At 36.0% G+C, this 25,600-nt stretch overlaps 1 protein-coding gene across 50 annotated transcripts in view; it reads right to left on the bottom strand.

The window, feature by feature from the left end:
- GPHN (gephyrin) overlaps nucleotides 1-25,600 on the bottom strand; it is a 562,862-nt gene that overhangs the window by 102,281 nt on the left and 434,981 nt on the right. For all 50 annotated transcript variants that reach the window (XM_023627936.2, XM_023627927.2, XM_070249606.1 and 47 more), the window contains one exon: nucleotides 9,494-9,631. In XM_023627936.2, coding sequence (XP_023483704.1) covers nucleotides 9,494-9,631 — 138 coding nt within the window. The remainder of the gene's footprint in view (nucleotides 1-9,493; nucleotides 9,632-25,600) is intronic.

Genomic DNA, 25,600 nt, shown 5'->3' with positions numbered 1-25,600 from the left:
TATAACATACTTACAGAAAGCATCATGATTATTTAACAGACACTAAACATTTAAACATAGTGGATGCCCTTGAGTCTATCTCAATATAATTTATTCTACACGTCTTCTTCTTTGTAAATTTGAGACTAATTAGACAACATTTTGGTACATTATGGACCTCACTTATGTATTACAAGATTCACATATATGTAAAGTGAGAAAGACTGAATGATTTAGGGGTGAATATTCCTTTGGTGAAAACAAGCACATTAATTAATCTTTAGTTACTCCAGAAGTCATGTTTATGGAATAGTACAATAAAAACCCTATGCTTTTAAAATTCTTGGCTTGTTCAGAGTGGTATTGTGTTGCACATTTGTATTTTTCCATCTAAGGATGCTCATTGCCTGCCAACGTGATAAATAAGGGCAAGCATTACAGTTCTTATGTCATAAAATAAAAATAAGTTTTGTAGAAGGTTATAGAATTTGGAATAAACACAAACGTTATGATTATCAGAAATGATTAAGTCATGATTTAGTAATACAAAAAGATGCAACGAAATTGATTATGAATTAATTCAGTTGTGTTGTGGTTTCATGATGTCTATTTTATTATTGAGTGCCTCTGTGTTACATATATTCATTTCTATATATAAAAATCAAGCTTTAAAAATAATAACTGTAAAACTGTAGAAAACATTTAACTTAATTAAAATGAAAGATATATTTTTTAGGGGAAATATTAGTTTCAAAAAATATCTAAAATGTTAGAAAATGTTTCAATTGAGAGTAAGTGCTCACTCCTTTTATACTTAGTGATGGAAACTCTGCTACACCCAGTTCAAATGTGTCACTGATAAATGTGTAGCAGGTAGGTCTAACGGGTAAATTTGTTCGTCAGGATTTGGTACAAACAAGCAAAATGTTCTATAGTTGGAACAATTTAAACCCTTCTTGATTGGTAATTTCTCAATCACTGTCCTATAAACTGTCATATGCTGCAGAGGAAAAAAATATTTTCTTACTATAATTTCCATAATTTTGAACCACATATCCTAGTATCCTAAAAATAATTCCTAACTTTTCCAACACTGATTGGTCCTACAGTAGGATATTACTACGGCTATTAAAAAAAAGGGAAAATGTATTAAGTAGGAAGTATTTTATAAAAAGAAACAAATACATAATGAAATCAAGCTCCTAGGTGGGATGCAACAAGAAATCAATACCAAATATACCAATTATGATATTGACTTTGAAGAAATACTGGTGGCTTATTTCCATATTGCTAAAACCAAAGTAAGGAAATTAGTAAGGTGTTTTAGTCTCAAGGTTGCAATAGTTTCATTGAACCATTCAGTGTTATTTCCAAATGATAAGACAAGATGTTAATAGTTGATAATTTTTTTTAGCAAGTTAACTAAAGACTGAGATTCTGCAGAAAAGGAGTTTATAGAAACAGAAAATAAGATTTTTAACCATTTAAATGAATTCCGTTTTTGGAAAAATTGAGTTAAAGTTTTAAAAATTATTGCAAATCTATTCCATTCTTATAGACATTCAGACACATTACAAAGAAGAATGTTGATTACAATAGATTCCTTGTGTTTCTGATTTTCTTCATATCCTTTTGTCTCACAATTAAAAGAAAGGAAGTTTTGGGTTTCCCTGCCCATATTGCTTGGGGTGAGCTAACAGCCTGCCAGGAGTTGCAAAGTCCTTAACTGAGAAAATAGTCACAAAGGTAACTCCTGTGCAGGACTCCAACGGGAAAGTTAATCAATTCAAACCTAAAAAAAGAAAAAACCTACTGCCAAGTTTTCATTCCTGGTAATTCTCTTGCTGGTAATGGTAAATCCTTTACTTCCACTTATGTTTGTCTCTCTCTTTTTTTTTTGAGGAAGATTAGCCCTGAGCTAACTACTGCCAATCCTCCTCTTTTTGCTGAGGAAGATGGGCCCTGAGTTAACATCTGTGCCCATCCTCTGCTACTTTATCCGTGGGATGCCTACCACAGCATGGCTTTTGCCAAGTGGTGGGTGCCATGTCCGCACCAGCGATCTGAACTGGCGAACCCCGGGCCGCTGAGAAGTGCAATGTGAGAACTTAACTGATGCACCACTGGGCCAGCCCCTATGTTTGTCTCTTTTCATTTGCACTAATTTTCTTCACTACAGTTTGGGAAATCCTGCATATTTACATGAAGTTTCATAATTCTACCAATATAACATTAAGAATAGACAGGAATGAGTTATTGCTAAAAATCTGAGATCCTTCTTCATAATTTTGATCATTGCAAGAATAAGGTATTTTGATGTTATTCCTTCTTAGAAATTTTCTACTTTCATTCCATTTTAACCAAAATTTTTTCCATTGCTTACATTCTGAACCCTAACTTAATAGTACTAACATAGACTATGGCACTTCAAAATAGATACTGAATAAAAAGATTGCTAAATAAACTATACCAAATAAGACATGTATATTTAAAATATGAGAAGATAATGAAGTACCCAAAAAGAATAGAAAACTAAAAATCTCATTTAAAGAGTGTATCTTGTCTTAACCACCAATATATTCAATAAAAGCTATGTAAATTAACTTAAATAAACCATATTGAAAAATTAATTCCTCCTTACTCTTTTCTTTTTTTTGAGGAACATTAGCCCTGAGCGAACATCTGCCGCCAATCCTCTTCTTTTTGCTGAAGAAGATTGGGCCTGAGCTAACATCTGTGCCCATCTTCCTCTATTTTATAGGTGGTATGTCTGCCACAGCATGGCTTGATAAGCGGTGCTAGGTCCACATCTGAGATCTGAACTGGTGAACCTTGGGCTGCTGAAGCTGAACATGTAAACTTAACCACTACACCACTGGACTGGCCCATCCTTACTTTTTTGATTAAATATGAATTACTTTCTGTTAAAATTACTCAAAGTGAGGTACGTTTACAATATGCTTTATTTAAAAAAAAAGATGCTACATAGATAGAGATACATAATTGTATGCACAGAAGGAAGTATGAAATAGGAAGATTAGTCTACCTAGTTGTGAAATAGGGATAACTAGGCCAAGGTTATAGGTCTGATTTCTATTTGAGTGAATTAATTTTATTCAATAAAATAAGAATAAAAACAAGTCCCCTACACAAGGGACCTTTGTGAGTACTGTGATAACAGCACACATGTGGTATCCACAGTATTGGAGGAAAAAAAGCAACTGAGGGCACATATACAGAAAGCAGTTTGGGAATCAATCGTAATCTTTGGATATGAAGAACAGCATAATTGCCTAGAGGCTGTGATTATACACACACACACACACACACACACATCATGAATATTATCCAGAGAAGGATTTAATGAAATGTTCATATTTGAGAAATGCAGGGAGAAGTATAAAGGTAAGGGTGTAATAAGAACCATAAACATGAAGGATATAATAGGATGCACATACTTTTAGAGGTATAATAAAGCTTATGAACTAAAGAGTCTAAAGGGATGAGACTACCTGAAGGAAACTATGAATGAGTTCAAGTGGCCGCACTCATGGAAAAATCTACAGAAAATGCCAGCAAAGACCAATATCCCAGGAGATAATCTGCAAGTAAACGAGATCATCCTAGGTGAAGACCTTACTAGACTGGAGGTAGAAAGTGGAGGCAGTAATTTGGTTAATAAAAATATATGCTGTCACTTGAAATATTTCAATAACTACCTCAATTCTCTGCTTCAATTTTGTAAAGCTCAACCAGAGATAAGCAGAAAAACAATGAAAACTGCTGTTTAGTTAAATTTTCTAATGAGATAGGAAGCACACGCCTGAATGACCTGGGTGGGTGGAATGTAAATTTGATTACAACAAAATACATAGACAACCAGAGATTGTTAACGTGGATCAATAAATGGAGCTGAGCCAAGGAATTGTAGCTTTGACTCAGTAATTTACAAGTGCTTAGCCTAGGGTTATGATCTCAGAGTCCCCACATGGAGAACGAAGGGATGGGAACAAGTTGCTATATTCCAAACATGGCAGCTTAGTGAATACTAAATGTTTTACATATAAAATTTCCTTTAACAGTAACTCATAATGACCCTATTGGGTAGACATTATTTCTAGTTTTTACATATGAGAGAAATAAGACTCAGAAAGTTCATGCAGCTTGCCCAAGGTCTCTCAGCTAGTTAAAAGTAAAGCAAGTTAAAGAATATGTTTTGATGGCAAAGCCCCTTCCAGTATACCTTTACTTCCTTCTCCCTTATTCTCTGATAGCCCCTGAACCGTCAGGAGGAGTTAATGAATTCCTAGCATGACTTGTGAACCACTTTCGCAAGAACCTCCTACTGCTTGGAATCAGGAGCTTCTGCATTGCTTCCAGAGGGCAGTGAATTTCTGCTTAAGATAACCGTCTATCTTCAAGCAGTTATCTAACGATAATTCAGAAACAGGGAGAAGTGCCTCTGCTATGGTCAGTATTCTAAAAGAGAGATTTCACTGCTTCAAACTGAGTTCCAACAACAAAGCTTTAAATTTCCTTGACTAGAGCTGCTTAAGTCTTTTGTGGAAAAACAAAGAACCCAGGTGAGAGATGCTGAAGTCTTTGGTCATGTAATCTTAAACGAGAAAGCCTAGAGTTTGTAATCTAAAATAATGCTCCTGAGAAAGCAGAATCCTTTCTATTAAAAGCTTATAGCTTTTCCATTGTTAATTGAAAGAGATTGGGAATTATAAGGAATAGTGCCAGAATCTTTTAATCTATTTTACAGTAGCTAGTACTGTATCAAATATAAAGTTGGAATTTATTCATGTCATGCATTTACAAGCAAAGAAAATGAACCATAAATGGTAGTCTTACAACTATTATCATCCATTGTTATGCCATGTATGCCTCTCCCAAGAAACCAAAGGAAGGTATTTATAATCTCTGGAGCACTTGCTCCTTAAAGGCCTTGCTTGCAGATAGGGGCTGAAAATAGTAGATATACTAAAGGACAGACCAGAGACAAGAGAAAATTTATCTGAGCCAAAACAGATTAAACAAACGATACTTTATACATACATGCACATCTAGGCACGTGCTTTAGAAGAATAATTTTCATATTGATTTGAGATGTAGTGTGCCACAGTAGAACGAACAGCAGACCAGGAGTCGAGAATCCTAGGTTCTAGTTGTTTTCAATCACAACTATTTGTCTAACTTTAAGAACATTATTACACCTCCTTGGTCTTAAGTTCCCTTGTCTTTAAAGTAAGAAAGATGACTTGATCTCAAAGTTACCTTCTTATTATAATATTCTACGTAGTTCATGTATTATACTCTAGAATTCCTTCATAGAGTTACCCTATGTCTATGACCTTTACAATAATTACTTCCAGTATTTCTGTATAGGATTCACCCTTAGTTTTCTGGGATTATTGCTGAGCCTTCTCAGACATATAAAAGTAATTTTAGAGATGTTACAGTTCTAAACTGCTTCATAGATTCAGTGGTTCTGGACCTCTTAGGAAACACGGCCTTTCCTCCATGGGGTTCTATACTTGTAGATGTCAGAGTATTTGCAGAGGCAGAATATTTGAGATTTCAGAGAACTGTAAAGGTCTTTCAGTCCCTCCTCCCATCCCCGACACTTTTCCTACTCAGTGATTGACAGAGGAAATTCGATAGTTAGAGGTACATCTAGCTGAAATCAAAACAAACTATGAGAGTTTGTTCATTAAAATGCAAACATCCTTGGTAAAGATAACATTTAAAGTGCAGTGAGAATGAGTTTCTAATCCTTTTTCTGGGGAGAAATCTCTTACTTTCAGTAAGCCCATATTTGACTCATGACAATTCAATTTATAGTGATTCACACTTAGAGTACTCTGCTTTTTATACTCATGTTGTTTATTAGGGCATTTATGATAGAGAGTGATCAAATATGGCAGTCAGTTCTATCATAAAACATATGAACAAAGTGCTGTGGGAACAGGGAGGAGGGGTACTTAGCCGAGCTAGGGAGGGGGGAAGTGAACATCAGAAATGTCTTCATGGAGGAGAAACTTAAGTTTAATCTTAAAGAACACGTAGTAGGGGGAACGGGGAGATGTTGGTCAAAGGGTACAAACTTTCATTTATAAGATGAATAAGTTCTGCGGGTCTAATGTACAGCATGGTGACTATAGTTAATAATGCTGTATTGTATACTTGAAATTTGCTAAGAAAGTAAATTTTAAGTGTTCTCACTACACACACACATACACACACACAAAAGGTAACTGTGAGGTGATGGATGTGTTAATTAGCTTGATTGTGGTAACTGTTTCACAATATACATGAACATCAAATCATCATGCTATATAACTTAAATATATACAATTTTTGTTTTTCAATTATACCTCAATAAAGCTAGGGGAAAAAAAAAGAATACGTAGTAGCCAGGCAAAGAAGTAGGATAAAGTTGTTCCAAGCAAAAGATAGTATATGCAAAGGCCTGGAGGTAAGAGAATAAAAGGTAAGAAACAGCGTGGTAGGTTTAGGGAAAAGCAAATTCTGATGCGAAGGAATTAAGTGAAGAAACTGAAAAAAGTAGGAAGAAATTAGATTATTAAGGGCCTTATATGACATATCAAAGATTTTGGATTTTATCTGGAGGTTTTGAGGAGAACTACTGCAGAGTTGTATGCAGAGAAACGTTAATAATAAATTTGCCATTTGAACAGATTACTTTGGCATCTAATTGGAGAAAAGACTGGGAGGATGCTAATAGGGGAAGGGGAGCCTGTTAAAATGATCCAGGAAATTAATAATAAAGACCTTAACTGATGGCAGTGGAGATAGAGAACAAAGGATGGATTCAGGAGGAAGTAGAAGAAACAAGTATTGTAGAGGTAAGGAAAATAAGTTTAGTGTAAGTCATGTTAAATTTACTAGTAGCAGGTATACATCTGGTATGAGTTTGGAGCTCAGGCAAGGTCTGGGCAGTATTAGAAATCACTTCATAGGTGGTATTTGAAACCACTGGCACGCATGAGGTCATCTGAAGTGAATGTGCAAGATGTGAAAAGGGCCAAAGACAAAAACTCTAAAGAAAGTTTTTATTTAAGGAATTGACAAACGAAGGCAAGCCTACAAAAGAGCCAATGAGGGAGCCAAGTACCACACTGTTTACCTGTCCCTCTTCTGCCCTCCACAGTAGGATCCATGGGGCAGGAGTTTTGTTTCACTCATCTTTGTACATCCAGGACTTAACACAGTACCCGACGTTTGGTAGATGTCTAACAAATATTTGTTGAACAAATTTAATTTTGTTTCTATATATGGTGGTATTTTCTAAACACCTAACTAAAGTGCCTAGGAGGTTTGATTACAATACTCTTGCAGTAAACATGGAGCTTGATCCAATTCAAAAGTTGAATGTAAACCTCACTATTATTTTTCATCTTCAGGGGTGGAAACACTTGACAAGGAAGTCAACCATCCACGAAGTGTTTGCTTACTTATGAGTGACAACTGATTTGATGAACAAATGAAGGGTAAACAAGAACATGAGGGGAAAAGAGAATCCATCTGACAGTATTTTTTTTTCTAGAGGAAAAATAGAAATGGCCATTTCCAATTGTTTTTTCCTTAAAAGGATTATAATTTCTGTCTAAATGTGGCTTGGCAAACACAGTGAAATTTTTCTAAGGACCGATGTTAATGGAAACTCCCCTGAAATTACAAGAGGCCAGGGATGGTTGATTTATTTTTATAACAGGTAAAGTATTATTTAAATTTTGTTCCCCACTTAAGTTTATATTCGTATTTTCTAAAAATGTCTTGGTGTGGACTGATATCAAAAAATATCTGAATATTCTGTGTTTAGTAATAGAAAGAAACTTATTTCATTAAAATTGATTTCTGAAATCTTATAGTTAATTCCTGACTAATTCTCCACTCTAGTCAGTTTTCTAATTTTTATTTCCTTTAATGAAGAGTAAAACCAAAACAAAAGAAAAGGTTTAAGTCTAATGAAATATATATCTAAAAGAATGTAAGTCAAAGATGTAAGATAAGTATAAACTATATAAAAATATTTTTTTTCTAAGTAGGGTCAGGGACCAAAGAGCTAGAAATTTGACATTTAATATTTCACTAGGTTAGGCCTTTTAATTTTAACATAATTTATTATGTTATCTACTATTACTTTTTATATTTGAATACTGGAAGAACAGCACTATCATGTAGTACTACAAAGAAGAACATAAGTCTTTTTTATTTTTTTATTTTATTTTTTTTGAGGAAGATTAGCCCTGAGCTAACTGCTGCCAATCCTCCTCTTTTTGCTGAGGAAGACTGGCCCTGAGCTAACATCCATGCCCATCTTCCTCTACTTTATATGTGGGATGTCTACCACAGCATGGCGTGCCAAGTGGTGCCATGTCCATACCCGGGATCCGAAGAGGCGAACCCTGGGCTGCTGAAGCGGAACGTGCAGACTTAACCACTGTGCCACCAGGCCAGGCCCAGAACATAAGTCTTGAGGCTTAATCCTATTCCTTTTCTGCTGTGTCTAGTTTCCCTGCAGAAAAATTAGGGTGTTTGTATAGATGCTCTCTAACGTTCACTGAAGTTTGAATATTTTATGATCTATGAATAAAGTCCTTTATTGGTAAGATTAATCCTTTTGTGCTATTTTTATCTGCAAAATAAAACAATTAAGACGCCATAGTTTATTCAGATTGCACTAAATACACCTTCTATGCTGAATTTTTAGAAAGGGTAATGGTTGATTAAAAACCAAAAAAACTGGGGAGCAGTACCTTTCCATGGTCTTTCCACAAGCTGGCCTCAACCTGCTACTAAACTACGAGCAAAAAATGAGAAGATAGATGAAGCAGAAAAACTGAGATCAGATTGGTTGCTCAGTGATCCATGGATAAATTAATGAAGCTTTTACATTTTACATTTAAAAACATGTTTTCCAGAAAGGAGACACATTAGTCATCTCCCATGTCTGAAAGGATATCAGGCAGACTCAGTTAACTATTTTTGTCACTCAGTGCTGATAGTCCTGACTTTAGTTTAGAGTATTGGTATTTTGATGGACAGGAGAACCAGTTGATTTTTTCCATTTTTTTTTTCTCCTCAAAGCCCCAGGACACAGTTGTATATCCTAGTAGTAAGTCATTCCAGCTCTTCTATGTGGGATGCTGCCACAGCATGGCTGGATGAGCAGTGTGTAGCTCCACGCCCGGGATTCAAACCAGCAAACCCTGGGATACAGAAGCCGAGCATGTGAAGTTAACAACTTGGCCGCGGGCCCGGCCCCTTCATATGTTTTTTTTTAATGAAAAGGAAATTTTATGGGTGCTTTACTCTGTATACCATTAAGACTAATCTTAGAGTTGAGTAGAAATAAAAAGCAAAAAGAATGATGGTAGTAATTGTTAGAATGGTTAATAAATTTTCTCTTTCAGGAAAACTGTGTATTAATGTTATATAAATCTTACTTAGAAAAAAATGAAAAGAAAAGGCAACGAGTAAATACCTCGGTAGTTGATGATTTCTGTCCCAAGCACCGGAGTCATCTCCAGGACTGTGATGAAGGCTTTGTCCATAGACGTTAGAGGAAAAGGAGACATGCGATGTCTTCTAGCCACCTTGGTGATATCAACAGCACTGTGACCTAAACAGGAAGATAATTAACTAAGACTATGATGCTGAAACACTGATTAAAAAGTGGGAATGACTTTAACATTAAACATTGGAACATTAAATCAAGTTAACGATGCTACATCATGTGTCAAGACTTGGTGAAATTTAATGACGATACTGGCTAATCCTTTTTGAGTGTTAACCATGTGTCACAGAACTGTTCTAAATAATCTTCACAGCAACCTTATGAGGAGGCATCCTTATTAACAGATGAGGAAAGAGAGGTTTACATATCTTGGTCTAAATCACAGAGCTAGTAACAGAAGCGCCAGGATTCAAACGTAGGTAGCTTAGCTTCAGAGTCCATGTCCTTAACCACTATACTAAACTTTGAACACTTAATGAGTTAGTTAGTAAAATGAAACACAGTCATGCACCACATACTGATGTTTCAGTCAATGATGAACCACATATATGATGGTGGTCCCATGAGATAAGTACCACATAGCCTAGGTGTGTAGTAGTCTATGCTACCAGGTTTGTGAAAGTGTACTCTATCATGTTTGCAAAATGACAAAATCACCTAGTGATGCATTTCTCAGAATGTACCCTTGTCATTAAACAGTGCATGACTGCATCCAAACTTGAATTTACTTAAGATTTCATAGGAAATTTTCCTTCCTCTTAAAAAAGTCATAGAAATAGATTATTATTTAGCTACTCATTCCCCACCTAACCTTATCTAGTCCCATGGCATTAATATCACCCACACTCTAAAGCACCTCATTTTATATCTCCAATCCCAACGCCTACCTTGAACTATAGATTTGTTTGTCATTCAAATAACTGGTGGATAACAATATATATATCCAAATTTATAAATCATCCAACATGCACTTGGATGTGTAATAGGCAATTCAAACCTAATATGTCCAAAATCAAACTCTTGATTACCACCTTCCTATCCAACCCATATGATCTCTTATTCTCTTGTAGTTCCCATTTCAGTAAATAGCAACTCCATTCTTCCAGTTACTAATCCAAAACTTCTCTTTTCATCAGAACCATATCTAAACTACCTTTGAAATATATCTAGAATCTGATCATTACTCACTATCTTCACAACTACTACAATAGTTGGAACCATCATTTATTTCCTGGGAAAATGAAGTCTCCTCACTGGTTTCCTTGCTTCTATCTTTGTCCCACTACAATTTACTCTCCATTCAGTAGAGTGATCCTTTTATATTGTAAGTTGGATCATGCTAATCTCTGATCACAAGCCTCCAATGACTTTCCACTTCACTCAGAGAAAAATTTTTGCTATGGCCTACAAAGCCCAACATATTATGGCCCTCACTGTTCTCATCTCCTATCATTTCCCATTTTGTTCACTGTGCTCCAGCCATACTGGTTTCTTGCTGGTCCTTGAACATGCCAAATTTATCTCTCTTCAGGATCTTTGTACTAGCTGTTTCCTCTACTTGGACCATTCTTCCCGATATTATGGCTCCATCCATCTCTCATTTCTTTCAGGTCTTTGCTAAAATATCACGTTATTAGAGAGGCCTGATGTTAAACATCCTATATAGAATATTATCTATCATGACCCTCCATCCTCCTTACCTTACTTTACCTTTCTTCATGGATATACATATACACATATATATGGATATTCATAACCATATTCTATAGTCTATATAATATGTATTTATATTTATTTGTTTATAGCCTTCTTCTTCTAAGTAGACTGCAAGCTCCATGAGAGCAGCTACTTTGTCTTTTTTGTTAATCATTGTTATCCTCAATACCTGGAACAGTACCTGGCACATATTAAGCAATAAAAAAATAAATATTTCTTGAATTAGTAAATGAATCATTTAATGACAAAGAGGGACTTCTTAGAGAATTATATCTTCATGCATAAATAACTTGTCCTGTTCTTTGGAATCTTAAAGGTCTACAGCCCAAAGGGAAAACAGAAAAGGAGTAACTGCAAACATTGTTGCTTGGCTATCTTAACTGTTATCCACAACTCCCTTCTTCCCCAGTCACTTTGCAGCTAGAGTGGCCATATGATATAGTTCTGGCCAGTAAGATGTAGGAAGTCCCTGGGGCAGGTATCCTCTTACAAATAAAAAGATGAAGAGATAAAGCTTTAACAAGAGAAAGCTTTTGCCCTTTTACGTTCTTTCTACTAGGAACATGGTTAGATACTGGGAGGTGTTGTAGCCATTTTTCCACCAAGAGGATGGAAACCCACACAGTAAATATGGAAACATGAGAAGAAAAAAGAGCCCGAGTCTCTGGATGACAGTGTTGAGCTGCCATACAAGCCCTAGACTGCCTGCTTCTAGACTTTTGCTAAGTGAGACAAATAAGCTCCTATTTCATTAATCTACTTTATAATGATTGTATATATCCCTCGATCGTCTGTAAGTTCCTGGTCACTGCAATTTATTGAATTTAGTACTCCTACCCCAACTCGAGCAGCTGCTTCAGACATATTAACTGAATTGGCTAAAAGGTATCGACCCAAAGAGTTCCCATTCTAAGACAAATGACACGTCATAAGTACTCAAAGAAAAAGACACATAAAGATGCTTATACTTATGACATTTCTCCCCCATGGGCAATTGTAAAATTACAAAATTTTCAAAGCCTGAAGGACCTTAGAGATTATTTAGTGCTAAATATGAAAAACATTTTATACTCAAAATTTAAGTAGGTGAACACTTAAAAAAGAATTATGTATGATTTATCATTCACTTACACTTGAAATATAAATTTATTTATAACTCACTTTCACTGAAGTCCCAGTCTTATCATTAAACATCATAAAAACATATTATCACAACCAGTGTAACTGGAGAGAAAGATAGAGACAGGTGCTTCTGCTTTTTATTCAGGTTTATAGGTTTCTTATCTAATCTTTTCTAAGATATGCTTTACCTTCTTTATGGTGCAAATTGTGTATAACCTTATAAAAGCTGTCATTTTGAAATGTTTAGTTTCTGAGGAGAAAACTGTACTTTTTAACTGCACTGAGTTTGTTAAATATGCCTTGTAATAGAATAGAAATTTTCTGATTAGAAAGCAAATCTGATTACTGGTGACACACACATCCATTCAATAAATATTTACTGAATGCATTTTATGAACCAGGCACAGTTAGGGACCTGGGATACACAGAGTAAGATATACCCTGCCATGAAGAACATTACAGCTCAGCAGAAAGGAGAGGTATGTAAGTAAGTTAAAAAACAAGAGCAGGAGGGTAGTAAACCACCTGACAGTTCTCGAACTGTACAGATTGGTAGTTCTTTCTTTGTTTTTGGAAATTGTGGATAAAAATCTGAATATCTACCAGCCTGGAAAAATCCTTCCCATCTTTAAACAATTTTGTACCTTGTTTATGTTTTTCTTATGAAACCTACCACTCTTCATCTTGTTATAGACATTTAAATATTTGTCTTAACTATGTCAGTTGACTGTAAACTCCTTGAAGGCAGAATCTTTATTTTATTAATCTTTGCATCTTTTGCCACTTTTAGAACAACGCTTTCCTTATAGTAGGTACTGAATAAATACTTAAGGTATGAATGAATAGCAAATCCTTCAAAGTCAAAAGCTGGGAGGGAAAAACAAAGTGGCACCTACTCTGCCCTTTTGCTTCTCTAAGCCCTTCAACATTTATAGACTCTCTGTCATGAAGTGACTGCCTCACTGGATAAATAAACCAAACTTTGATGCAAATGGGTTAATATTGGTCACTGGCTAAGCTACTTCCCTGTTATCACAGGGGCCTTCTGGATGTATAATAAATTAACTGAAAGGAATGTCTCAAAAGAGGAGTACTTTAATTCTCTGGAACATTAGCAGGGGTGTGTATGTGTGCATGTGTGTGTGTTCTCAATATTTACTGAGCACCCTGTATGTGTGAAGCAACTTCTTCCCACTCAAGATCCACCCAAAATCACATAGTAGAAACAGTCAGCTACTTCAGAAGGGTTAACTTGGTCCTGTAAATATGAGAAAAACAGTATTTGTCACTAACCTTCCACACACAAGAACAGAATTAATGAAACAGATAATAGCTGCTCTTTTTAAGTCAAAGGAACTACCAAATAACATTAACACACTTAGTTCTGTTGTATCCCTCATCACATGCAGGAGGACTGTGTGTCCATATAAGATTCCTTTTAACAATAGATTATAGTTAAAATGTTTGAAAATCATTGATCTAGGTGATCCAGTGCTCTCGTTTTCAAACCAAAAGTGACAAACAATGGTCCAGGGACAGCACTAGGGACACACACAGAGAGGCACCAGCAGCTGGAGGCACAGGCTGAGGGTGCACAGCATTCAGATGTACAGCTAGGGGCTCTTATGCAGGCCTCCCAAAGACTGGCATGGGGGTGGCCATTTTTAGAAGGCATAAATTTCCAAAATAAATCTGGCAAGCAAACGGTTATGTTTCCTTTTTTCGGTTTGTTTCCATTTTTTAAAGAAACACAATTTCAACTATTTTCTGATGCTGACACCAATGATTTACAAGAAGCTTCAAACCAAAAGCTTCAGAAAATTTAAGAACAGTTATATCTGATTTCTCTTATTTTGCAAGTTACAACCCCGAAGTACTTCTAACTGTCCTGGGCCATTAGAGAACTCAACCAGACAAGAAAAAGGATCAAAAAACATTCTGCCTCACATCCCAACCCTCTTCTTGATTCTCAACCTAGCGCAGAAATCTGGTAGAAGAGAAAAAATTTGAGGAAAAAAGTATGTACTTTTGCCTCTTGAAGGTCAGATGGGTTACAGCCTTGCAGCCAGTTTTCACTGAGTGATCCACAAAATCCATTTATGCAGAAGTAGGAAAGAAAGGAAGAGAATAATTTTTTAAAAAGTAAGAAGGTTATAATGAAAAGAATTCAGGTTTTTGGATAGAGGAAATAGCCAAAACTTTTAAAGAAAATTTGGACAGTTTTTCCCATAAAGCAAAAACTACTTCATGGCCACAAATACATTCTGATAGCTACTTTACAAATGAATGCCAGCGGTCACAAAGAAAATCTGTGAGGGCATTAGCTCCCTTCAACTCGTGTACACTACAAAACAAAACAAAACTAACGTGAAAATATGCGTCTTACGGAGAAGATTATAGTGTTCAAGGGAATATTTATTTCAACTTACAATAGTAAAATTAGCTAGTAATGTATGGCTGTTACTGATAATTTGCAGTTGGCTAGTTACTTTCATGAAAATAAACTACACAGTGCTTTAGGATATGGGAGTTGGGGCAGGGATGGAGAAAGGAAGTCTAGACATCCTCCCCACTGGTAGCTATCTGAACTGAGCAAAGAGTAACAGGTTGAATTATTATAACATCTAAATTGACAGCATTCTTCCACAATGGGTTTAATTTTGTGAAGTAGATTTGTAGGATTAAAGCAATTTTAAATTAACCATAGACTGATGATCTAGAGGTTTCTTGAATAAGCCTACACTTCCATAAGTAAAATTTAACTTGTCTCTTTTATATTTTCTGTTGCATAAGTCCAGACATGAGGTTGATTATATACGAGTTCAGAATCTTTTCAGGTAAAGTACTCAAAATGTTATTGATATTTCCTATCTTCCATGCAGCAGTTATAATCACTATAAAGACTATATAAGGAGACAGTGTAAAAACAGAATGGGTTCACTCAGGATTGCCATCATCAAAGACATGTTTAAATACTAATGGCAACGTCTATGATGTACAAGGCCTTCAAAGGGACATAGAAAGTAGAAACAACAGATTCCTTTCCGCTGAGTAGAGTAACTAAGGATCCTTGTTATGTAGTATTAACCTTTTTCTCACGGCATGGCCATCTTGAAATGGAGCTGTTTATACCAATGAAATTATTTTTCCTACTTCAAATGCATCCTTTTCAATCTGCCAAATCTTAACATACAGTGTTTCATCTTGGCTTGAAAATTCATTTTTCAAATTAGAAGTAAATGAAGAAAAAATGCTTTCAGATGATAGAACAAAATATAATACAAACAAGATGTTCATGTAGGTTCTTCTTGATTAAATTCAAAACCTCAAGAGGAAACTTCATTCTTCAAACAATCAAGAAAACAGTTCCCCACACTACCTAGAGTATAAATCATTATTCATTCTTTGAGTATACAGAATATCTCAAGGAAGAGACTTGTTCTGCCCTGTTAATTTTATTACCTCTATTTCCTATAGTATTTGCAGCTTGAATTCCTTGTATTTCTACTTTCTACATCTTTCTGAACAGCAAACCACCTAAGATAATGAATAGCTTTTCTGGGAAACTTAAAGAGCTAAGATGACAGTAATTTGTTCAGGTTAAATAGCTAGAGCTTTTGGTAATTCAAAGAATGTGTGGTTCAGATACACTAAGCCTTTACTCTTTCACATAAACCTCTCAAATTAAGAGAAATCAGACCAAAGCTCTAGGGAAATACTGGCAATGGTAGAGTTCGTAGGCTCAGGACTATATGGCACTTTGTTTATCTGAAAATAATTTCACATAGTGTTTTCAATTTAATAGTCTTATACGTTTTTCTACCTGTGTGTTCAAGATAAAGAGCTTTATAGTATTCTGACAAAACCTAGAAACCATAACTGAAAGGATTGTGCTATTTTCCAGGGCTGTATAAGAAATATTAAAGGAAAGTACTCTGGGATTTCTGTGCATCATTATAAAAGAGGGTATTGTTGTCACAAAATGTTTGCTCTATAATTTATATCAAGGTTCACTATCACCCACAAAATAAAATTCAAATTCCTTAAAACGGTATATAAAACCCTTCCTTTCTCCCTTTTTAGCCTCATCACTTATTACCCCATCATTTAGAAAATTGATGATATTGTAGATATCAGAATACACCATACTATTTCATATTTTCTTGCTTTAGCAAAAGATGTTTTCTCTGCCTAGAATAAATTTGCTTCCAACTTTTTGTTTTCCTAGGAAATTATGATCTTTCCCTTACAACTTTCTTTGGTAAGGAAGTACTCAAATAATGACGGGAACATGTCAAAAGGATTTTGGAGTCAACGACTCCCTCTGGCCAAAACTGAGACAACTTAAGCATGAGAATAAATCAGGATAGGGGCTGGTCTGGGGGCATAGTGAACTTAAGTTCACGTGCTCTGCTTTGGGGGCCTGGGGTTTGCGGGTTTGGATCCTGGATGCGGACCTAGCACCACTCGTCAAGCCACACTATGGTGGTATCCCACATAAAGGAGAAGAGGATCGGCATAGATGTTAGCTCAGTGGCAATATTCCTCAAGCAAAAAGAGGAAGATTGGCAACAGATGTTAGCTCAAGGCCAATCTTCCTCACACACACACACACACACACACAAATAAATAAATAAATAAATAAATAAATAAATAAATAAATAAGGATAGTAACAGATTATAGAGTCCATTAATAAAATAAAAAGACTATAAACATATACTAATATAAATAAATGATTAATTAAAATTCTTCCTTACAACAGAATGCCAACTGATACATGAAGAAATGTTGGAATTAGAAAACTGCTTCAAGCAAAAATCACCAATGGATACTAAAAATAGAAGGTGAAAACTTCAAGAAAAACAATATATTTATATGGTCTCAACATAGATCCCCAGAAGATTCTTATTAACTACAAAGCAAAATAGTAACTTTACAGTGAAGAAACCTGGCAGACACCACCTTAATCAATTGATCAAAGTTAATATCACCAATAAGGGGACAAAATAACATCATGAGCCTCCTGACATGATGCACCGAGAAGGATGAAACATCATGTATGAAGTATTACTGATAAAAATACATAACCTGAATCAAACCATCAGAAACATCAGAAAAGTCTAAATTTGAGGAAAATTTTACCAAATAACTGACCTACACTTTTTAAAAATGTCAAGGTCATGAAAGACAAAGAAATATTGAGGAATTGTTCCAGATAAAGGAGCCTAAAGACACATGATAGCTAAAAGTAATGCATGATTCTGGATTGGATCCTAAATGAGAAAAAGAGAATTTTTTTTCCTTTTGTTATAAAGAACATTATCAGAAAAATTGGCAAAATGTAATTTGAATAAGATTATATAATAGTATTGTGGCAAGGTTCATTTCCTGACTTTGATAATTGTACTGTGGTTATGTAAGAGAGTATTTTTTCTTTTTCCTTTCTTTTCTTTTTTTTTTTTAAATAAAGAAAATATATATTTGAAGTATTTAGGGGTAAAGAGGCATCACATCTGCAATTTAGTCACAAGCAGTTCAAGAAAATATGTATTTTAGGGGCCGGCCCCGTGGCTGAGTGGTTAAGTTCACACGCTCTGCTTTGGCGGCCCAGGGTTTCGCAGGTTTAGATCCTGGGCTCGGACATGGCACTGCTCATCAGGCCATGCTGAGGCGGCATCCCACATGCCACAACTAGAAGGACCCACAACTAAAAATATGCAACTATGTACCAGGGGACTTTGGGGAGAAAAAGGAAAAATAAAATCTTTAAAAAAGAAAAAGAAAATATGTATTTTAATACATAGAGAAATGATAAAGCAAACATGGCAAAATGCTAACATTTGGAGGAATTTGAGTGAAAGATACACAGGAATTCTTTGTACTATTCTTGCAGCTTTTCTGAAATTTGAAATTATTTCAAAACAAAAAAACTTTTTTCAATAGTCCCTCCTTTATGAAGTAATGCATGACCATCCTATTTTTATCTGCAATGAGACACTATAAAATACTATCAGAATTCTCACTGCATATTGTATTAACTCCATATTTTACAACAATTATACTTACTTATATTCACGTCTGTTTTCTTAACTACAGTACCAGCTCTTTGAGAAAGGAACACGTGTCTTAACGTCAAGGCCCAAGGATGCTGTGCACATAGTGATCACACAGAAAATTTTTGTTGAATGAGTCTCTAAATCTTTGATTTTAATCACTCCAGAATATACAGAGTAACAAAGAAGATGGGTTGTAGAGATAAACACTACATAAAATTTCAAAACTTATTCCGGTCAATAATTTCAATATTTTCTTTAGTAGAATTGTCTTTTTAAGAAACAATTGCAAACATTTGTTGACAACAGACTTAAAACTAGGTCTTTTCTCTTTTTTGTTAAAAAGTGGCAAAAGAGTTAATGCAGTAGGGAAAAGAAAAAGGAGAATTAAAAAATATGATAATGATCACTTTAGCTGCTAGGGTCAAGTAATCAGGGAAATGGAAAATCAGCTTTATTCAATGCATGTACTACTTAGTTTAAGATTAAATGATAACCCTGCAAGCAACACTTAAGTAAATCTTTACAAGTTATTTTTGAGATCAGGAAAACTGATCAATAGAAACAGATTTATTTGGGGGCTGGTCCTGTGGCTGAGTGGTTAAGTTCATGCGCTCCGCTTTGGTGGCCCGGGGTTTCACTGGTTTGGAATACTGGGTGTGGACATGGCACCGCTCATCAGGCCATGCCGAGGCAGCGTCCCACAGGCCACAACTAGAAGGATGCACAACTGAAATATACAACTATGTACTGGGGGGATTGGGGGAGAAAAAGCAGGAAAAAAAAAGAAGAAAGGCAACAGTTGTTAGCTCAGGTGCCAATCTTTAAAAAAAAAAAAAAAGAAACAGGTCTACAGAAAAATCATAAGGCCAAAAGGAGGAAAACTAATCCATTTCCCATCATCAGGTGTGAACTGTCTTTATAGTTGTCTTACTTTGGCTTTTATTTTCAACTTGTCACAAATAAGTAAGCTAAATATACAATGTTAAAAGCAAATAGATAAAATTACCTGAAAGAACAGGGTAAAAAAAGATGAAGTGAAAAATGGTATTAGAAGATATATGATAAAGTAGATTAACTAAAGTAACAATAAAGTGAATAAAATTATTTTAAAAAGCTATAAATGTAGGCGTCAATTGCTAATGCTTCCAACAAAGGCAAGCAAAGTCTTTTGAGGTGAGGTGGCGTCAGATAACAGGAGTCTTTCATGACTCTTTTTGGGGTGGACTTGACAAGGTGTTCTTAAGGACTGATGGCTCTTGAGGAAGGCCTCAAATTGGGATCCCTGGGTTCTTGCCCTTACTATCAGTGCTAGTGCTGTATATACATTAAGATTGCTGGGGGCCGGTCCCCTGGCCAAGTGGCTAAGTTTGTGAGCTGTGCTTTGGTGGCCTGGAGTTTCGCTGGTTCAAATCCTGGGTGAGGACCTAGTGCTGCTCATCAAGCCATGCTAAGGCGGCATCCCACGTAGCAGGGCTAGAAGGACCAGCAACTAGAATATACAACTATGTACTGGGGGGCTTTGTGGAGAAGAAGAAGGGGAAAAAAAAAATTTTGCAATAGATGTTAGCTCAGGGCCAATGTTTGGGAAAAAAAAAAAAGAATTGTGGGTACTGGTTATAGCCACCATGGCAAAAGACTCCCTTTCCTAGATCCCTTTCCTAGAGGGTGTACCCTCTTTCATCAGATTGTTGTCCTCTTTGCTTACACCATAGGTAATCACCCTTGCTTTGCTGTCATTGTAGTTCAGGAATATAAACCTCACAGCTTGTATATTATCTGATCTGAATCCCTTGGTTCATTCCTGTCCTGCTATCTGATTACTGGTTTGGTGCCCTTTTGGGTTTCTGAACCCAAGTTGCTTTGTTAGGCTGTTAGGACCCCTTTTAAAAATCTTAAATAGCCAAAAAGCTGACTGAGAATTCTCTTATTGCCCAAAGAAAGAGGTTGTCAGGATGTAATTTCAGAGACATGAATATAAGTGTCAAAATACATCGTTTTGGTCAGCTTCTATTTGGAATGTCTTCATTTAAGTGCCACTGGTATTAAAATGCAAAATTACTGTTTTATTTTCTTCAGTAGGTCCTTGTTCTAAACATTCTCTAGACAAAGGTAGAAAAAAAGTAACTTTTCTTTAGAAATCGTAAGTTATTTTATCTCTAAAAGTGGAATCTGACAAATACCTTTTAAAGCCCTTTCTAAGCATTAGAAAGCATTAGTCTCTATAATGCCCTGGGAAAAAGGACCAAGAGAAGTTCAAAGTCGTCTTTGCAGTTAGAAGAATTTTATCAGCTCATGAAAGTTGCATTTCCCTTAGTTAATCTTCCCTACGTGGTAGAGTTTCTCATACTATTAGTTATAAGCACATAAGGCTTCAACTTCCAAAAGGTCCACCCTATATATTAATTTCAACGACAGACAAATAAAAAAGTAAATTTTAGTTAATACCTTTTGTAAGATATTAACAGCCAGCCCTGGTGGTCTAGCTCTTAAGATTTGGAGCGCTCACTGCCATGGCCCAGGTTTGCTTCCCGGTCAGGGTGTTATACTATGATGGCTGTGTTGCTGTGAGATATTAAAAGCTATGCCACTGGTATTTCAAATATTTGGGGTCACCCTCGATGGATGGGTTCCAGCAGAGCTTCCAGACTACGACAGACTAGGAAGAAGAACCTGGCCACCCACTTTGGAAAAAAACTGGCTATGAAAACCCTATGAATAGCAGGAGAGCATTGTTTGATACAGCACTGAAAGGTGAGAGGATGGTGTGAAAAGAACAGGCAGGGTTCCACTCTGCTGTATAGGATCCCTAGGAGTTGGAATTGACTCAACAGCAGTAACAACAACAAAAAAGATGTAAACATTGTTTAACATAATCTTTAGGCATGTGGTAGATGTTAATTTGTAGAGATGAGAAAGGAAATCTTAGAACAGGTGATCATAGAGAATGAGGCAAATGTGAACACTGAGTCAGCGTCATTGATAAAAATAGAAATCTAGTTTTTTAAGTACTTTGCACATAGACAGATAGAAACTATGTAGTTTATTCTGTTTATTGGGCACTTGATTTGATCCAGGTCTTTCTATAGGCCTAAAAAGTGGGGTTAATTCACAACTAATTCTGCTGACATGAGTGCTATAGTTTTAAAAAACGTATAAATCACAGTGGCATTATAATTGTAGAAATAAATATAATCCAAAGTAAATACTGGAAAAAATAATTATATGTGTTAGTAGTAGTTATTTTTAAGTAATAGGATGAGAGTGATTTTTTTCTTCCTACTTTTCTGTATTATTCAGATTATTGACTCAAAAATATTAAATAGGGGGCTGGCCCCATGGCTGAGCAGTTAAATTTGCGTGCTCCGCTTTGGTGGCCTGGGGTTTCACTCGTTCGGATCCTGGGTGCAGAAATGGCACCACTCATCAGGCCACTCTGAGGCGGCATCCCACATGGCACAACCAGAGGCACTCACAACTAGAATATACAACTATGTACTGGGGGGCTTTGGGGAGAAGGAGGAGGAAAAAAGAAAAAGACTGGGAACAATTGTTAGCCCAAGTGCCAATCTTCAGAAAAAAAATTTCATAAATGGTTTTTAATTTGAAATAATTATTTTCTTAGGTAACTCTCGCCAATATTTTCCAAAGTCATGGTCCGAATTCTGGGGTTCTAGGAAAATTTCTCAACAGCATCTGATTTTATTGTGTTTTAAACCTTCAAACGCTTCCTACTGCCCTGGGGGTAAAGTTCAGACTACCTAGAGTAATGTGCTAGGCCTTTTACGATCTGTCCTTTCTCTTCTTCTCTTTGCTTTTACACATATCCTTATTCTAGCTATAGCAAACAATAATTTCTAGTATACAGAGCTGTCTCAACTGCCCTTCTCCTTCCAGTCCAACCAGCAAACACCTGCTTAACTTTTATGACTATGAAGACAACATATGGGTCACATCAATATAAGCTACTGTAATTCAGATATTGCCCAAATTAGGCATTGGGGGTCATTCTTGACTTCCTCACCTTCCACATTTAGTTCCCAATCCTATCAATTGTGATTCCTTAATATTTCAAAAATCCTGCATTATTTTCCTATTTCTACTGCTTCAGCTTTAATTCAAGCTCTCATCAGATTCCTGACTCAATCTATTCTTCACACAGTAGTAAATATTCTTTTAAAAGTTCAATTTGGTCTTGTCATTTCCATGTTCAATGGAAATTAAACATTTAAATTCCTTCATTGGCCTTTACAATGAAGTTCAAACCCATTAGCATGGCAATTAGGAGGTGCATCTGGAAAAACTATATGGCCAATTGGAGGTCATGATATGGTAACTTTTCCAGCCTCTTCTTTCCCTTATTTATTCCCTTCCTCCTCCTCCTCCCCAACTGCACCCCCTCCTCTATCTGTGTGTCACAATGCCTAGAGCATGTAAGCTCTCCTTAAATGTTAGGTACTTGCATTAACATTTTTAATAGAGCCATCATCTTAGACAAATAGACTGAAATTCAGGTGGGGAGAACAGTTTGAATAAAGCAGATCTATTTGCTCTTCCACATCACTTTCCCACTCCTCTCTAGCCTGGTCTGTGCCCCCAAGGGGCAAGCATTTATGGATAGGACCAAAAGTCTTGTTCCTGTGGCTTCTGCTTGAGTTCAGCCAGTGGGAAGCACTGGCAGGTGAATGGAGAACAGGAGAGTACAGATGAGGTATTTATCCTTTTGGTCTCCTGTCTGCTGGTTGGCAGTGGTTCCGTTCCTCTAATGAAAATCATCAGTTCTGTGAAGCAGCCCTTTCTAACAGACTTGTTTTAGATAACTGCTCCCCCTTCCTTGGCTCCTTGAGGCTTAGGGGTAGTAACAATTCCAAGCTATTGCTAGCCCCAAAAGTTCTTGAACTTCTCTTGTTATTCCTTACCCCTGGCCACTCTGTTGTAACTAGTTCCTTCATTAAATTCTCCTCCATTATCCTGTTTGAGTGCACCATCTGTCTCCTGCTCGGACTAAGTGATATAGCAGCCAAGGCAAGACTGGACACAATGTGTTTAGGGAAGAATGTAGAGATCAGTACGGTTAGAGCATTGGGTCATTACTGGGGATCAGTGGGAACTGAGGCTAGAAAAGTAACTAAAACCAGACCTCTGAATGTTAGGCTTTGGAGTCTGAACTTTACCATGTAAGCCAATCGGAACCATTTACATAATACTATCATGTAAGCCAACATCCTAAAGTTTTAAACATGGGAGTGAGACCCACAAAGATTTCTTGTAGACAACAATTTCTACCATAGAAAGATTAAAAGATTTAGCTCAAAGTCATATGGCTAAATAGACAGTAGGTCAAGATAAAAAGACCAAGTGTCTAGATTTTTAGTCTGGTGTGCTTCCTGCTGTATCACACTAGGGGAACTTTCTTTCCTTCAACTTCATTTAATAAATACGAATTGAATACTCTCTCTGTAAAAGGCACTTTATTAAACATTAGGGAGAAATGCTGAGATAAATAAGATGAGATTCCTATTTGCTACAGTCTCATGGAACAAATCAGGTCATGCTTTAAGGAAAAAGTCAAAAATCTTATAAATGCCTATGTTTTAATGTAAAAACAAAATACTATGTATGATACCACAGAAAAAGGAATAACTAATTCTGATGTGACAAACTGTAAACCCTCACAGAGGAGGTGACAACTGAGTTGAGTTTTAAACAACACGAACAAGGGAGGAACATTTGAAACAGAAAGAGCAAAATAATAGAGATTTGAAAGTACTTCTTGAGAATGAGGAATCACCTAATGAGGTTAGAGGATGGAGAGAGATGAAACATAAGGTATAAGGCTGGCCAATTCACTTAAAAACTAACTTTGAAGAGGCTTAGTACTGTAGAAAATGGAGAACTATTTACGATTTTTTTTATAGAGAAGTGATACATTAAAATGTAATACTTGACTAATGGTAGATTGGGAGGAAGAGAGACTGTAGACAGGCAGAGCAGTTAGTATTCTACTGCAATTCTAAAGGTGAAAGACGAAGAGGGCCTGAACTAATACAACAGGAATTGAAAAAAGGCTATTTAGAAGAGTCATAACAAGGATTCTATGACTAATTGTGCTTTGGGAAGGAGAACATAGATATTATGGCGAGATCTCAAGTTGGTTATTAGGGTAAGTGGGAGTGTCATTAACTAAGAGCAATATAGGAACAATTTGGAGGGAAGGTTACTGATGATGAGGGAAATCTAAAAGGACAGCAGGACATCATGGGGAGATTCCAGTATGCAACAGTAAGGGGAGTCTGGAGTTTGTGAGAGAAGGTAGGCCTATACTTAAGAAACATTAGTATACAGTGGGTAAATCCAATAATACAGATTTTTTCCTCCTCCTTAACAATTTATAAGTGTACAGTACAGTTTTGTTAACTTTATGCACATTGTACAACAGATCCCTCGAAGTTTTTCATTTTGTATGACTGAAACTCTATACCTATAGAACAACATGCCCCATTTCCTCCTCCCTCCAGTCCCTCCCTGGCAACCACCACTATATTTTCTGTTTCTTTGAGTTTGATTACTTTAGATAGCTCAGATAAGTCCAATCACGTCTTTTTGTGACTGGCTTATTTCATTTAGCATAATGTCTCAAGGTTTATTCATGTTGTAGCATATGATAGAATTTTTTTCTTTTTTTAAGATTGAATAATATTCCATTGCATGTATATATTCATTCATCTGTTGATGGACATTTAGGTTGCTTCCACAGCTTGGCTATTTTAAACAATGCTGCAATGAACATGGGTCTGCAAATGTCTCTTTGAGATCTTGTTTTCAATTATTTTGGATATATACTCAGAAGTGGGACTGCTGGATCATACGGTAGTTTTATTAATTTTTTGAGGAAGCTCCTTACAGTTTTCCATAACAGTTGCACCATTTTACGATCCCACTAACAGTAAAGAAGGGTTCTAATTTCCCCACATTCCCTTTTGATTTGCATTCCTCTCATGATTAATGATGTTGAGCATCTTTTCATATGTTTGTTGGCATTTGTATATCTTCTTTGGAGAAATGTCTCTTCAAGTTCTTTGTCCATTTAAAAAAATTTTTTTTGTTGTTATTGAGTTGTAGGAATTCTTTCTACATCCTGGATATTAACTCCTGATCTGATATACGGTGTACAAATATTTT

The sequence above is a fragment of the Equus caballus genome, chromosome 24, assembly GCF_041296265.1.
Source record: "Equus caballus isolate H_3958 breed thoroughbred chromosome 24, TB-T2T, whole genome shotgun sequence".
Classification (NCBI taxonomy): Eukaryota; Metazoa; Chordata; class Mammalia; order Perissodactyla; family Equidae; genus Equus; species Equus caballus.
Note: the sequence above shows the minus strand (reverse complement) of the source record. Positions and strands in the feature narration are given on the sequence as shown.